This window comes from Echeneis naucrates, chromosome 9, assembly GCF_900963305.1.
Source record: "Echeneis naucrates chromosome 9, fEcheNa1.1, whole genome shotgun sequence".
In the NCBI taxonomy this organism is placed as follows: domain Eukaryota; kingdom Metazoa; phylum Chordata; class Actinopteri; order Carangiformes; family Echeneidae; genus Echeneis; species Echeneis naucrates.
In genome coordinates, this window is record NC_042519.1 from 3,426,272 (window position 1) to 3,440,616 (window position 14,345).

Below are 14,345 nucleotides of genomic sequence, written 5' to 3' on the forward strand. Positions count from 1 at the left end.
TCACTCAGCCATCACCCCCATCCTCCTGGACGCTCTCACTGATCCATCTAGGAAGACACAGACGTGCCTGCAGACACTCCTGGACACCAAGTTTGTGCATTTCATTGATGCCGCCTCACTTGCGCTCATCATGCCCATCGTGCAGCGAGCCTTCCAAGATCGCTCCACTGACACTCGCAAGATGGCTGCTCAGATCATTGGCAACATGTACTCCCTCACTGACCAGAAGGTACACAACATTAAAGAACACTTAAAAATATTAATTAAAATATAAAATATATTTTTACTAATCGCCTTAACCAGTGTATTCTGACGCTTCTGAAGACATTTAGTGATATGTGTTATTCTTTACAGGATCTATCACCCTACCTGCCAAGTGTTATTCCAGGACTTAAGGCCTCTCTATTAGATCCAGTGCCAGAGGTGTGTGTGTGACGGTTCTTTCGTTTATTTTAGTACAGATCAAGATTCAAGCATATTTCCTCTATTAAATTTTGATGATGATTATCTTTCACAGCTCAGGAAGATCCATTTTACATTTAATTTTTTCTTTTTTGACTTTTACAAATTACATATTTATTATTTATTACATATACAAGTATATGTAGTAATGTAGTATATGTAGTAATGTATAGACGTCATCTCAGTTACCTTATGGGAATCTTCATCCCCAGCCAATCAAAGATGAGAAAAGATTACTCAGATTTAAATGTGTAAATCTTCTGGAATGTCTTTTGTCTTTTGCTGGTGCCACTGTATAAATATAAAGACATGTATAGATTTTATTCTATGTTGCTGTCTATGTGCTGACTGATCGGAAAAATTCTAATATTAATAATATTACTACAATAGTCTGTATTCTGCTGACCAAACCTGAAGCTACAGCTTTGATTCTTCTCCACTCCAGGTACGCACTGTCTCAGCCAAAGCCTTGGGTGCCATGGTCAAAGGGATGGGGGAGTCCTGCTTTGATGACCTTCTGCCATGGTTGATGGAAACACTGGCCTCTGAACAAAGCTCTGTAGATCGCTCTGGAGCTGCACAAGGTTGGTTTACATGCTTTCCTTGTATTGTAAGAGATTTTGTACCTCATGTCATTCAAAGATTATTAATTATTTTTGTGTTGTCTTCAGGTCTGGCTGAGGTGATGGCTGGACTGGGAGTGGAAAAGCTTGACAAGCTGATGCCAGATGTGGTGCAAACAGCCAGTAAGGTTGACATCGCTTCCCACGTCAGAGATGGCTACATCATGATGTTTATCTACCTGCCACTCACTTTCGGGGACAAGTTTACTCCCTATGTTGGCCCCATCATCCCCTGCATTCTCAAGGTAAATGGTACTCACTTATGGACAAGAATATTTTACATCTCTATCTTTACAGTTGTAATTTTATTGAAGAGAATCCTGTATGTCCAAATGAGTGCTTTCGTTACAATACATTACAGAGTATGAGAGAGACATTCACACATATCTACATTTATAATCCACCACAGGCACTTTCGGGCAGTCCTCTGTTTCCTTCTTCAAGCTGGGGTCCTTGGCCAGAGGCCTGGGTACTAGTTCTAGTGAATGGGAAGTCATTTTAGTTAAGACAAAATTTTTCACACAAGACAAATTTATAATTAAAAGTATCGACTCCTCTTGTATCGCAAAACCTCAAATGCCTTAAAAACTTTTTACCAAAATCACACATAACCCCTGGAGTGCCGTTAAGTACCCCCAGGGGTACGCATACCCCAATTTGAGAACCACTGCTCTATACCGTTGGCCAGCAGTCCCCAACCGTTTTTGCACAAAGGACCGGTTTCATATAAAACTATATTTTCAGGGACAGCATAGAAACAAAAAACTCCTAATTGAGCTGAATGTATGGAGGGTGACCAAAGCGCTACTAAAGCATGTGTCCGTGTGCCACACGGGTTTGAAGGCTTCATTGCCTCATTTGCTAGCCTGTCACCACATATCATGCAGAACGGACTCAGTGAGTGAGAATCACCAGTAGTGATAAATCCGTATTTTAAGCAGGACTTCTAATATTACTGCAGCTTTCTTTCTTTTCTTTTATTTTGGAAGTCATAGGTTCTTTTTTAGGATGTCCTCATTGGGCCCCTCTCACCTTTCCAAAGACATTTGTTTTTACAAATTTTTGCTAGTTTGTGGGCTTAATTTTTGATGTACCGTATCAAGTGGCTGAGATAAGCGTCTTCACATGTGTCCAGAGACGGATGTTTCTGGTCATTTCTTTCAAAATAAAACATCTTTCAGACTCAAAATCAAAAAGATAATCAAAAAGATATTTTTTTTATTCAGTCTTTGTGTGCAGCACAGACTCAAATGACCCATGGAGCGGTACAAGTCTGTGGCTTGGTGGTAGGGGGCCACTGCTGTAGGCTTTGCTATGCAGGTACAGAGATGTACTGCATTGACTGCATTGCATTAATGACTGCATTTGCAAAAACAACAATGAAGAAAGAAAATTGTAAAGACCAAAATAATTTATTAAAGAGTGTGGACTGCCACTCTAAAAAGAATGTAAAAGCAACAATGATGTCTAACATGTCTCAAACACACTATGTACAACATTGTCAAAACAGGATATACTCCCAAAGCTGGTTGAGAAGGGCCAAGCTAAGATCCTGTGGGACAGTCAATGGCTAACTAACTGGACACAGCAGTGGTAAACCAACAGCAGAAGTAGTTTGAGGGGTGATAGATGTAGCAACCTCAAGCACCATCAACATCAGGAAGAAGGAAGACTAGAAGCTCAAGAAATACCAAGGGCAGAGAGAACAGCTAGAAAATATGTAGAAAGTGAAGGCAACAGTTGTCCTTGTGGTAAGAACAGTCTGGGCATTGATATCCAAACTGGCAGCACATTCCACGAACAACGTCTAATATCTCTGTCCAGGAAGAGCCAGGGAGCTGGCTGGGATGAGCGGAGAATTTTTTTTTTTTTACTATATAGTACCAAATCAGTGGTCATTCTGGTTTGCTTAGAACTTGTCTATTGAAAAAATTAAACCATTACTCTCTTTATTGTTTCACAACATTGAATCCTAATGACTGTTTACAATTAAAAGACAATTTGTGTTTTCCACAGTGATTCAATACATTTATTCACCTGGAAGCTTTGACTTAAGCTGTTTCATTACATAGTGCAGTGTCAATCTGACACTTCACTCAAGCTCAGTATCCTTTACCCTTTGTGTCATTCACCAGGCCCTGGCTGACGAGAACGAATATGTGAGGGACACGGCACTGCGAGCTGGACAGCGAATCATCAGTATGTATGCTGAGACTGCCATTGCACTGCTGCTTCCTGAGCTGGAACAGGGGCTTTTTGATGACCTGTGGAGAATCAGGTTAGACTTAAGTACATAGCAACACAGTAGCTGCCAAATAAATCTCTCTCATTCAAATACCATTAACTGCGGACCCTGTCTAATGGTGATTCGTAGGTTCAGCTCTGTGCAGCTGCTTGGAGATCTTCTTTTCCACATCTCTGGAGTGACAGGAAAGATGACTACAGAGACAGCCTCTGAGGATGACAATTTTGGAACAGCTGCATCCAATAAAGTACAATTATATTTATTTTCAGCAAAAATTCCTCCACAGATCCATACAGTTGCTAAAAAGAAGCAACATTTGTATTTATTTTGAAATATCAATGTCGTTGGTCTATTTTTAAAGTGTTTAACATGGATTTTTCTAAGGATGTGTGACCTTTGATTTTATTCCTCATAGGCTATCATTAGTGCTCTTGGCGCTGAGCGGCGTAACCGTGTTCTTTCTGGCCTCTATATGGGCCGTTCAGACACTCAGCTGGTGGTGCGACAGGCTTCCCTCCATGTGTGGAAGATTGTGGTGTCTAACACCCCCAGAACTCTTCGAGAGATCCTCCCAACCCTATTTACTCTTCTCCTTGGCTTTCTGGCTTCTACCTGCCCTGACAAGAGAACAGTATGACTCTTTTTTACTTCATAACCCACTCTTATGTTCCATGGTTAGTTGTATTTTCTTGTCATTGTCAAATTACCCACATTTTGGTTTTTACTCATGCTTTGTGTCCATGTGGTTGTAGATTGCTGCTCGGACACTGGGTGATCTGGTGAGAAAACTAGGAGAGAAGATTCTCCCTGAGATTATTCCCATCCTGGAGGAGGGACTGCGTTCTGATAAGAGTGATGAGAGGCAAGGTGTCTGCATTGGTCTCAGTGAGATCATGAAGTCTACCAGCAAGGATGCAGTGAGTCATGCAGATGCTGTAACACATGCGTTTCTCTGTCATAGCATGTAATGTAACCTGCTATGCATGTAATATCATGCATAGCAGGTCTGAAAGAAATCAGGGTTTTTATTACATTATAATTGCTCACATGAGCAGAGATCCATAATCAGCAGTAGAATTATTACAATCCACAAGAGTTTGTGGCAGGTATTTTCATATTGTACGTCATGATGTTAAAATGCAATCCTGCTACAGAGTGCCTTCAGAACTTTGGTTATTTATATGGCTCTGTTTTGAGGACAGATGTTGTCGTCATGATACCATCATGAGAAGACTGTTATAGCTGAGAATTCAAAGTGGTACATGAGTATGAATTTCTACTCCCATAAATTAAAGGTATAAATCTGCCAACTTGTTCTTAACTTTTTTCCCTTTTTTTTTTTTAGTATCTTGTTTTTTCCACGTAAAAAATAACAAGCTAATTCAGGACAGTGGCGGATGGTTTTTAGGTTAACAAAACATTACACATTCTTTAAAAAAAAATTTGACCTTTTTTACCTTTCTTATTGTGATCATATCAATGTCAACCACCCTTCCATTCAGAAAATAAATAATAAACATGAATTACAATTCACTTGACTATATTTGCACTGCAGGTGCTTGTCTTCTCTGAATCACTGGTCCCTACAGTCAGGAAGGCTCTCTGTGACCCCCTGGAAGAGGTTCGAGAGGCAGCAGCCAAAACATTTGAGCAGCTTCATGCAACCATTGGTCATCAAGCACTGGATGACATTTTGCCTACCCTGCTGAAGCAGTTGGTAAGGGAACAAAGCCACAGCTTAAAATTCTGACAGCATCAAAATATTTTAATCTGACATGTAATACGCTATGTCTTTTTGCAGGATGATGAAGAGACTGCTGAGTTTGCCTTGGATGGTCTAAAACAAGTTATGGCGGTAAAGAGTCGGTCTGTGCTGCCTTACCTAGTTCCAAAGGTAATATTCACAATTTGGATTTCCTTTGCAAGTTCATATTATTATGTCTGTTTGACTAATGCTGATGTCTTCCTTCATTGTACCAGTTGACTGCGCCACCAGTGAACACCCGTGTGCTGGCTTTCCTGTCAGCTGTGGCTGGCGATGCTCTGACACGCCACCTAGGGGTCATCCTCCCTGCTCTGCTCTCCTCGCTCAAAGGAAAGTTGGGAAGAGAGGATGAAGCACAGGTAAGACTGGCATTTATAAATTACAATACCTACATTTACTACTGTGTTTCAACAGTTTTGTCACTAGCCATAACCCTCATAACCTTTGCCTCAGGAGTTGTGCAACTGCCAAACAGTGATCCTCTCAGTAGAAGATGAAGTGGGCCAGCGCATCATTATAGAGGACCTGCTGGAGGCCACACGGGGGGCAGACCCTGGCCTCAGACAGGCTGCAGTAACCATCCTTAATGCCTACTTTGCTCGTACACGCCTGGACTACAGCACCCATACACGCACGTTGCTGTCGGGCCTGATCCGCCTTCTCAATGACTCCAACCCAGAGGTCCTGTGTCAAAGCTGGGATACCATCAACTCCATCACCAAGGTGTGTTGATATGAAAAGGAACGTAGATTAGCCCGAGTTGTCTACAGTGATGTAAAGGTATCATAGTTTCACTGTTTAGTAGAGCTGTCAAATAATAAAAATTTTTAATCCAATTAATCACAGGGCAGCTATGGTCTGATCACAATAATCTTTCCTAAATATGAATTATAAATTCATATTCCCTTTGCATATTGATGGGTTAGGGTTTTATTTTTGACAAATCCAACTGAAGAGCCATTGCTCTTTTTGTAGAAATTATAGAATGGATGGAATAATAAAACAACAATTTCTTGGGCAGCATTAACAATGTAAGGCAGTTCTCACCAATGTATCTTGATCCCTTGTTCAAATAAGATGATTTCATGAACTTGCCCTTTAGACTTATTTTAAATCTAGAAAGTGTAATAGGCCTGAGGGAACACAATGTCTGCTTGTGCTTTACACAAGCTGCTCATTACTTTTGGCTTGTCTAATGACCCATTTTAGTGTGTGTGGTGGGGGGGGGGTAGCAGTACATGATTAAAAAAAAAATAATAATAAAAATACATTCAGCGCAGCATCTCAATAAATTGTGGTTATTTTTTACACAATATGGTGAGAAGAAAGAAGAGTTCAGTGCATTTTTTAATTAAAGGGTCAATGTGGACTTTTGTTACTTATTGCTCTGCAGAAACTGGATGCAAGCAGCCAGCTGGCTCTAATTGATGATCTGCATCGAGACATTAGATCGGCAGCTGCAGATGTGATGGGTCAGCACCTCCCTGGTTTCTGTCTGCCAAAGAAGGTAAGAATGCTCTTTCTAACACAATAAATACAACTTTCATCTTATTACTGCATAATCATTTAATAAAACACCCCTCTGACTCAGTTTGTCAGCTAATGATGACTAATTTGCTCTGGCATTACTATAGACAAGTCTGATTCCTATATGTCAAATATGAGAGTGTAATTGTGAAACCATAATAACCATTCACATAAAGGTCTTTCCATTTGCCAGTTCAATTATTCTACTTGAGCTGTACCAGACCATTGCCAGATAATGGATTAATCATTTAAGCTTCAAGCTTTAAAATGTCAAACCTTGTACTTGTTGCAGCTGCATTCATATGAACAAATGTTTAAAGACAGTTCAAATATGGTATAAATACCAAAGTTTGGGCCAACAACACATTATACCTGCAGAAGCTTTCATGAGGTTGGATTCTGAAGACGTTTTAATACAGAGTTCCCCCCTCCCCCTTTTGGAGCTATAAGAGCTTTCCCTCTCCTGGGAAGGCTCTCTACAAGATTTGAGTGCATGTGTTTTGTGTACTTGTACATAAGAACATTTGTGAGGTCAAACAAAGTATTGGACATGAGGGACTGGCTCACAATTTCTGTTTTAACTCATCCCAAAGGTGTTTAAGGGGCTGGATGTCAAGAGTATGAGTAGGAAACTCAAGTTTTTCAATACCAAATTCACCTAACCATACCTTTATGAACTTTGCTCTGTGCATGAGGCACTGTCATGCTGGAACAGACTGGGCTTCCCCCAAACATTGCAAAGCCTTACTTTGCAGGTTAATTCGTAGAAGTAACAATTTGTTTCAGTTGGATTCATACTGATAGCTTATGTTTTTCACCCTTTTTGTATCCACAGGGTGTGAGCTGCATTCTTCCTGTCCTTAGAGAAGGGGTCCTTACTGGTAGCCCTGAGCAGAAAGAAGAGGCAGCTAAAGCATTAGGAGGGGTTATAAAACTGACGTCTCCTGAGGCACTCCGGCCCTCGGTTATCAGCATCACTGGACCTCTTATTCGCATCTTGGGAGACCGTTTTGCCTGGACAGTGAAGACGGCTTTGCTGGAGACTCTCACCTTGCTGCTAGCAAAGGTCTGTATCTGCATCTTTCCAATGAAAAGGGAAAGGGCTACACTTAATCAATTCTTTCCTAATGGAGTGTCATTTTGGAGTCTGTGGTGATCATGTCTGCCTCTAACTTCTCAACTATGTACCTCCACCAGGTCGGTATAGCCTTGAAACCCTTCCTTCCTCAGCTTCAGACCACCTTTCTGAAGGCCCTGCAAGACTCAAGCCGTGCAGTGAGACTCAGGGCTGCTGAGGCTCTAGGCCAACTGGTTTCTATCCACACCAAAGTGGACCCACTTTTCACTGAGCAGCTGTCTGCCATCCGGAATGCTGAGGACTCTGGAGTCAGGTGAGGGATCTTAAACTGCTGTGGGAGTTGTCAGTTCGAAGAGAACCTCAGGTTATGCATCAAATTACATTGTGGATGCTTCCTTGAACACAAACCACCTACAATTGCTCAGAGGGTTGCAGTAAGACATATGATTAAATTGATAAGGTTGGTGGTGAGTGTGAAATGGTTAGCAAGAAAAATCAAACCTGTCAGAAGCAAATGCATAACAAAACATATGAACCAGTCTGCCAACATATCTTTGTTTGTTTTCAAAGGTTCAAATATCAAAAATGATTCAGATTATCAGCCATGAATCTTCATTAGTGGTAAAGCTTTATTCAGATACAATTTAAAATACAATTGATTCATATGGTTGTTTTGTGGATTTACCCCATCACAGGGAGACAATGCTTCAAGCCTTAAGGTTTGTTATCCAAGGGGCAGGGTCAAAGGTGGATCCAGCAATCCGAAAGAACATCACCATTACATTACTCAGCATGCTTGGACATGATGAGGTATGACAAGTGTCACAAATGTCTTGCAACAACAAGTGAAGCTGAGAAGACGCAAAAATTTGCTGCAATGTGTCTGAATACATGAAGTTATTACCAATATATTAAACTATGAACGTTAAAACTGTCTGAGGAAATTGCAGTCAGAGCTGTTTAGTGTTGTATTTTTCTGTCTGATCACAGAAGAGAAAAGAGAAGTCAGGCAGAGAGGATGTGGTATTCTAAAAAGGTGGTTTTGAGCCCACACATGAGAATAAGTGACACTCACTAGCTAACTGATTGGTATGTGCATGTAGGATGCAACTCGAATGGCTTCAGCAGGCTGTGTTGGGGAGATGTGTGGCTTCCTGTCAGAGGAGGAGCTGAAAAGTGTGCTACTTCAGCATATCTTAGGTTGGTATTTGTTCGTTTTAATGTCTTAAGTGGTGACCTGTTGTACAGACTGAAGCAATAAGTGACCTTTCATGTATTTTTGTTTAGTTTAAACAATAATAGTATTCTTCATGTCCTCTTTTAAACACCTTTTTATAGTAATGGCACTATCATGCAATCCTTTCTTTTTGCTTGCAGCGGATGCGTCTGGTGTGGACTGGATGGTGCGTCATGGCCGTAGCTTGGCCCTGGCCATCTGTGTTAAATCTGCTCCAGAGAAACTGTGTGGAAAGGAATATTATGATACTGTAACAGAAACCATTTTGGCCAATGCCACTGCTGACAGGGTGAGGAGAATACATTTCTCACATCTCTCATGCACTGATACACGTGTACAATATGCATTACGCTTGATAATAGTCACCGTACACTTTATTTGTATAGTACCTTTCACACCGTACGTGCAGCCCAAAGTGCTGCACTAAAAGAATTTATAATGAAAACAATATTTTAAGTAAAATAAAAAATAGCTGAAAATGTATAATAAGAGCATAAAATATAGTGAGCGCAAGATAAAAAAAAAGAAACATCATACATAATTACGTCACATTTCAGCTAAAAGCAAAGATAAATTATGATAAATAAGGTTTTTAACTGCTTTCTGAAGTTGTTCACTGAGCTAGAGCCATGAATGGCTTTGGGAATGGTATTCCACAATTTTGGAATGTAGTTAAAAAAGCTGCACTACTTTTTGCTACGTTTTCATTGCAGTGCAATTTATGTTAAAGAATCCAGCTGTGGAGGATCTAACAGCAAGCCTAGATTATAAAAGAAGGACTAAATGATATAGGGCAGAGTGACAGGTGTAATGTGCTAATCTCCTCTTGGTTTTAGTCATCGGTCTAGCAGCAGTGCTCTAAATGGTTTGCAGATTGTCCCCTTTGGAAGACCAGTGTACAAAGCATTGCAGTACTCTATTCTGCTTGAAGTAAATGGATGAACAGGTTTTTCAGTCACTCTGGAAAGGAAAGGAAAGGCTGAACCTTGGCAATATTTATGAAATGATGATGATGTCACCTCTGGCTTTGAGTGACCCGAGGTTGTCTCTTGCTTTTATCTATGGGACCAACTAAGAGAATCTACGTTTTGTCACCTCTATCAAAGCATATTGTTTTTCTCTTCTTCCTCTAGATCCCCATCGCCACCAGTGGAATCAGAGCTATTGGATATCTACTGAAGTATAATCTCAGAGCAAATGGAAGCAGCAGTATTTCCCAGCGCATTATGACACAATTAGTCAAGGTAAAGCTTTTACTGTTTTCTGAACTGATATTTTGGGGAATGGGAGTCTTGTGGGTTCAATTATCCGTTATTAAACTCAAGCACAGCAGATGTTTTTGCTGACATGGAAAATATAACCAAATGATCAATATGTGACACCACTGCCTTAGAAGAGCATATAAATGTGTGACACAAGCACTTCCAGATGTCTCACACACAGTTCTTGCCAAACTGGGATGAGCTGGAGATTTCAGTGGAGATCTCTAAAGCATATTGTGGGTGAGGTTTTATGTGCTTATGTGGGGGGGGGGGTCCTTTTAGCACTATGCCATCTTTAGTAATCTCATCCAATCTATTCTGACATCATTGGTTTTATCCCATGAAAGCTTAATTAAGTTTTTCATTCTTATTTGATAAAATTATCTGTATGGTATCAGTGAAATTATCTTCATTTGTTTGCAACTTAACACTCTAAGACCTTATTGTTCAAGTTCAATACTTTCTTAACAGTATAAAACTTACAATACATGAAGGGCAACACATCTGTGGTTAAGATGCAACCTTTTTGGCATTTCATAGCGTGGTTCCAGTATGCTAATTAAATGCTTAAATTGCTAGTTTTCCACCACTAAATGAAGACAAAAGAGTTGACTGTCTTACCTGTGTTGTATTCATGGTTAATTATACTTTGAGATGCCTGTGGAGATGTCCCGCCGTAATTGTTGTGTTGCCTGTAGAGTTAGCTACACAGAGACAACAGAGCTTACAAACTGTAGTTTTCTTTTCAACAATAGGAATGTTAAATGACATAACAAAGCAAAATGTTTCCACACCAGTGATTACAGGAGGGGTTTGATATAGAAGTGTCTTCTATATAAGCAGTTGCCCTTGTGTCTTTTAACTGGCTGCTGATTCAAGTTTTTTTTTTTTTTTTAAGTAGGTAATGTTGACTTGCCACGTTTCAACATGCGTTTATGTTTTTTGGCTCTTGACTCACCAGTGGGATGTGACATTGGGGGCGTGGTTACACCCTTGATTCCACCTTTGATTTCAAATGTTGGAATCGTGATGTTGACATCTTATTAAAAGTTGAGATTGCAACAACCCCCACATCCCACCAAAAGCAACTTCTGACGTTCCATCTGTTGTCATCCACGCAGCTGTTGCCAAGATACAAAATACACATCCCAAAACACTCATAGTAATATCTGGATCTTCTGCTGACCTGTTGTAAACCATTTGTAATGAGGCAGCAAGCAACTACCTGAACAGTCAGGAAAGGGACACGCCAGACAACTGAGGCTCTAAGGGACTGTTTTGAATGCACAGACTGGAATTTTCTGCTGGTAATTGTGGGAAACAGCATGGTTTATTTCAACAGGTTTATTGTTTTATTGAGTATATCAACTTCTTTAGAGACCATGTCACACACACAAAAGCTGTGTTTCAAATAATAAACCCTGGTTCACATGTCAACCACAAAAAGGAGTGTTTTAGAGATGGCGACAGAGAACGGCTCAAACAGATGCAGCATGAATTACAGAGATTAATAAAGATATAGGTGGCATACATAAAGAAAATAAAGAGGAATTTACAGCAACATCTGTGATGTATGGAGAGGAATCAACACTATCACTGGCTACAAAAGAAAAAGCCATTAATAGATGTTGCAGACACCGAAGAGCCAACAAACTCAACCAATTCGCCAACAGATTTGACACTGCAGCCACAGCAATTCAATGTCTCATTACTTCCACTGCTTCTTCTACTTTTACTCCATCTTTCGCATCTCCACTGTTGTAGCTACATCCTCTCTATTATTGGTGCCTCCTCCACTGCCATCACTATAACAGGGGTGAGGTTGGAACTAGAAGGACTATGCCTCATAACACTCTGGAGTGGCTGTTCCATGCCATTTACTTAGACTCGAGGTCAAAGATGTACTTGACCCCCTGCATTTTGTGTACAAAGAACACATTGGAGTGAATTATGCTGTCCTGCAGTGATGGGAATAGAAGGTAGAAACCTTTTTAAGATACTCATCATCCACTTGATAATATTCTAGTGGATCAGAGAAACAACAGCAGTGGAAGTTTTATTTATTTATTTATTCGTATCCTTCACCTTTTTGGGCCTTTTTTGGTTTTATTAGATGGGATAGCTTGAAGAGTAACAAGAAATGGGGGAGAAAAAGTAAGCAATGGCAAATGCCACTGGCAAGAACCCAGCCCAGTGTCACCAACAAGGAGCTTGTAGCCTCCTGTTTATAGGCTGTGTGCTTTACCCATTATGCTACTGGTGCCACATGAATTACAGTTTTCAATAACCCTTTCTCCTATATTTGTGGTGTAACTGCAGTCAGAAATGCTTATCATATTGACTGAACCTTCTCAGCCAATCTCCATTTCACTAACTGAAACTACTAGTAGCATTTGGCTGGAGTGAATATTTATGTAATAACTTGTTTTATTTATATATATATATATATATATATATATATATATATATATATATATATATATAAAAAAGTTAGAAATGTATTTGTGTCATTTCTTTTGTTTGCATATGGACTGGACAGAATTATTGGAACTCTCAACTTAATATTTGGTAGTACATCCTTTTAGAATGGATGACTAAAATTGTTTCTTGTATGCAAGTATTAGTTCCTCACAGCTCTGCAATTTTGGACCAGTCTTCTTTTGCAAACTGCTCAAGGTCTTTCCAATATCAAGGGCTCCCAGCCTTGACTGAATGGCAACATGAAAAGTGATTATCAGAGAAAACTGTAAGAAAGCTGGGTCTCCATCAAAGGTTATGGATCTTCCAGCAGGACAATGGCCAAGCCTAGTATATACCCTGGTTTCAGACTGATATGTGTCAAATAGTAGAATAAATAAAGGCATGAGAGTGTAAATTAATGATTACTGCGAATTTTACAAGTTAGTGTGGAATGGGTGGAATTTTTGAGTTGTGAGGACCCCTGTCTTTGTTTCCTCACAGTGTCTTCAAAATCAGTCCAGTGACATCAGACTGGTGTCAGAGCGGGTGCTGTGGTGGGTTTTCAGAGACCCATCTACACCCTCAATGGAGGCCAATCTCATTAAACCTGTGCTGAAGAGTCTGCTGGACAACACCAAGGACAAGAACACCAGTGTCAGAGCCCAAAGTGAACACACCATTGTCAACCTGCTACGACTCCGCCAGGGAGAGGAAACAATGCAGGTGAGACTGCAGACAATCTCAAGTACAATTTACAGTGGAAGATTATGCATGTATAATATTTTTTTTCATTTGTACTTTTCACTCTATGTTATTCAGAGTATGACTGCCATTCTTGACTCGGCCAGTAATGACCTATTGTCAGAGTGTCACCGCCGGTCTTTGAAGAAAATTGCCAGCCTGCCAGACTCAAATGAAGAAATAGATGACACAATCCTAACGTGATGGAGCAGGATAGAGCATTCACATGTGCAAAAATCGACAGAAGCTTGACTGATGTGAAGCAAGTTTCTACTGTATGAGGACCCATGTTGCCTTTCATGGAATGAGGCTGAGATGGATCATGTTTTGACTGGTTTTCTTCATATTCCCCAACCAAATGTATTTTCTTTTTTCTTTTTCATTTTGCATAACTCTTACATTGGCATCTGAGCCAAATCACGATTTCCTTCTTGTTTCGAATTGTGCGGGTTATATGCTGCTGTACAAAATTTAATTAGGTAATTACAAGGCCAAATATTTTTCGGTGTTGCAACTTATATTATCAAACTAATTTCAAACATTTAAGACATGACTGTAATTAAGCAGCACACCTACCTTTAATTTTAACGCTATTTGGACTTTGTGTGTGACGGTATTCTGGATTGAGAAGAGCCTCTTGTAAGAATAAAATTCATTCTTATGTCAGTGATCCAGTTTCCAAAAGGCAAAATAAAAGAGATCTTGATTTCATATTGTGGTTTGTTAAATATTGGGACATTGTCCCTTTCAGTGTTGAGTGAGGACTCTGTCATGACACCTGCCTGTAACTCAACACGTTTCTAAGATGTCCAAACGTGGTTTCCAATTAAGCAGGCAAAAGACATAATGCTGTTGGATGGAGTTGTAGTCTTAGTCTTAGAAGAAATCTTAGAGGTCCGAAAGGAATTATCTTTAACATATTAACCGTGAATGACTCGTTTGTTC

At 40.0% G+C, this 14,345-nt stretch overlaps 1 protein-coding gene across 2 annotated transcripts in view; it reads left to right on the forward strand.

Moving 5' to 3' along the window:
- Window positions 1-14,111, forward strand: part of gcn1 (GCN1 activator of EIF2AK4) — a 28,540-nt gene extending 14,429 nt beyond the window's left edge. For both annotated transcript variants that reach the window (XM_029510835.1, XM_029510836.1), the window contains 21 exons: window positions 9-229; window positions 355-423; window positions 908-1,046; window positions 1,134-1,330; window positions 3,221-3,363; window positions 3,460-3,577; window positions 3,746-3,961; window positions 4,083-4,247; window positions 4,886-5,047; window positions 5,132-5,224; window positions 5,311-5,454; window positions 5,549-5,818; window positions 6,489-6,602; window positions 7,458-7,688; window positions 7,820-8,013; window positions 8,396-8,510; window positions 8,804-8,900; window positions 9,078-9,226; window positions 10,071-10,181; window positions 13,161-13,382; window positions 13,479-14,111. In XM_029510835.1, coding sequence (XP_029366695.1) covers window positions 9-229; window positions 355-423; window positions 908-1,046; window positions 1,134-1,330; window positions 3,221-3,363; window positions 3,460-3,577; window positions 3,746-3,961; window positions 4,083-4,247; window positions 4,886-5,047; window positions 5,132-5,224; window positions 5,311-5,454; window positions 5,549-5,818; window positions 6,489-6,602; window positions 7,458-7,688; window positions 7,820-8,013; window positions 8,396-8,510; window positions 8,804-8,900; window positions 9,078-9,226; window positions 10,071-10,181; window positions 13,161-13,382; window positions 13,479-13,604 — 3,296 coding nt within the window. In that variant the 3' untranslated portion in view covers window positions 13,605-14,111. The remainder of the gene's footprint in view (window positions 1-8; window positions 230-354; window positions 424-907; window positions 1,047-1,133; window positions 1,331-3,220; window positions 3,364-3,459; window positions 3,578-3,745; window positions 3,962-4,082; window positions 4,248-4,885; window positions 5,048-5,131; window positions 5,225-5,310; window positions 5,455-5,548; window positions 5,819-6,488; window positions 6,603-7,457; window positions 7,689-7,819; window positions 8,014-8,395; window positions 8,511-8,803; window positions 8,901-9,077; window positions 9,227-10,070; window positions 10,182-13,160; window positions 13,383-13,478) is intronic.
- Window positions 14,112-14,345: the final 234 nt, after the last annotated feature.